This window comes from Buceros rhinoceros, unplaced genomic scaffold (genome assembly GCF_000710305.1).
Source record: "Buceros rhinoceros silvestris isolate BGI_N320 unplaced genomic scaffold, ASM71030v1 scaffold31941, whole genome shotgun sequence".
Taxonomy (NCBI): Eukaryota; Metazoa; Chordata; class Aves; order Bucerotiformes; family Bucerotidae; genus Buceros; species Buceros rhinoceros.
Window position 1 is genome coordinate 1516 of NW_010394156.1, and position 397 is coordinate 1912.

A 397-nucleotide genomic window follows, 5' to 3' on the forward strand; every position below is an offset into this window, starting at 1 on the left:
CAGGGTCGAGGTCTTCCACAACAAGCAGTGGGGGAGGGTGTGCGATGCCGACTGGGACCTGCCAGACGCAGAGGTGGTCTGCCGGCAGCTGGACTGTGGGCGAGCGCTGTCGGCCCCTGGCGGGTCTCAGTTCGGCCAGGGAAGAGGCTTCGTCTGGATGGGCAAGACCGAGTGCCAGGGGACGGAGGATGTCTTGGCCAACTGCCAGGCCATGAGGTGGGGTGTCAGCAACTGCTCCCACAGGAGAGACGCCGGCGTGGTCTGCTCGGGTGAGCCTTGTTCCTCCAGCTGTCACGCAAGGTGGCAGGAAGGGTCAGTGGGGTCATGATGGTTCCTTCAGACCCTCCCCACACCCAGTGGTCCCATCAAAGGGTTCCTCTTCCCACCCCAAGGTGCT

At 64.2% G+C, this 397-nt stretch overlaps 1 protein-coding gene across 1 annotated transcript in view; it reads left to right on the forward strand.

The window, feature by feature from the left end:
- Positions 1 to 397, forward strand: part of LOC104501359 (scavenger receptor cysteine-rich domain-containing group B protein-like) — a gene marked incomplete at its 3' end in the record, with an annotated part of 4831 nt that overhangs the window by 1261 nt on the left and 3173 nt on the right. Inside the window, exon 3 of the mRNA XM_010145157.1 lies at positions 4 to 269. Within this exon, the coding sequence (XP_010143459.1) occupies positions 4 to 269 (266 nt within the window). The remainder of the gene's footprint in view (positions 1 to 3; positions 270 to 397) is intronic.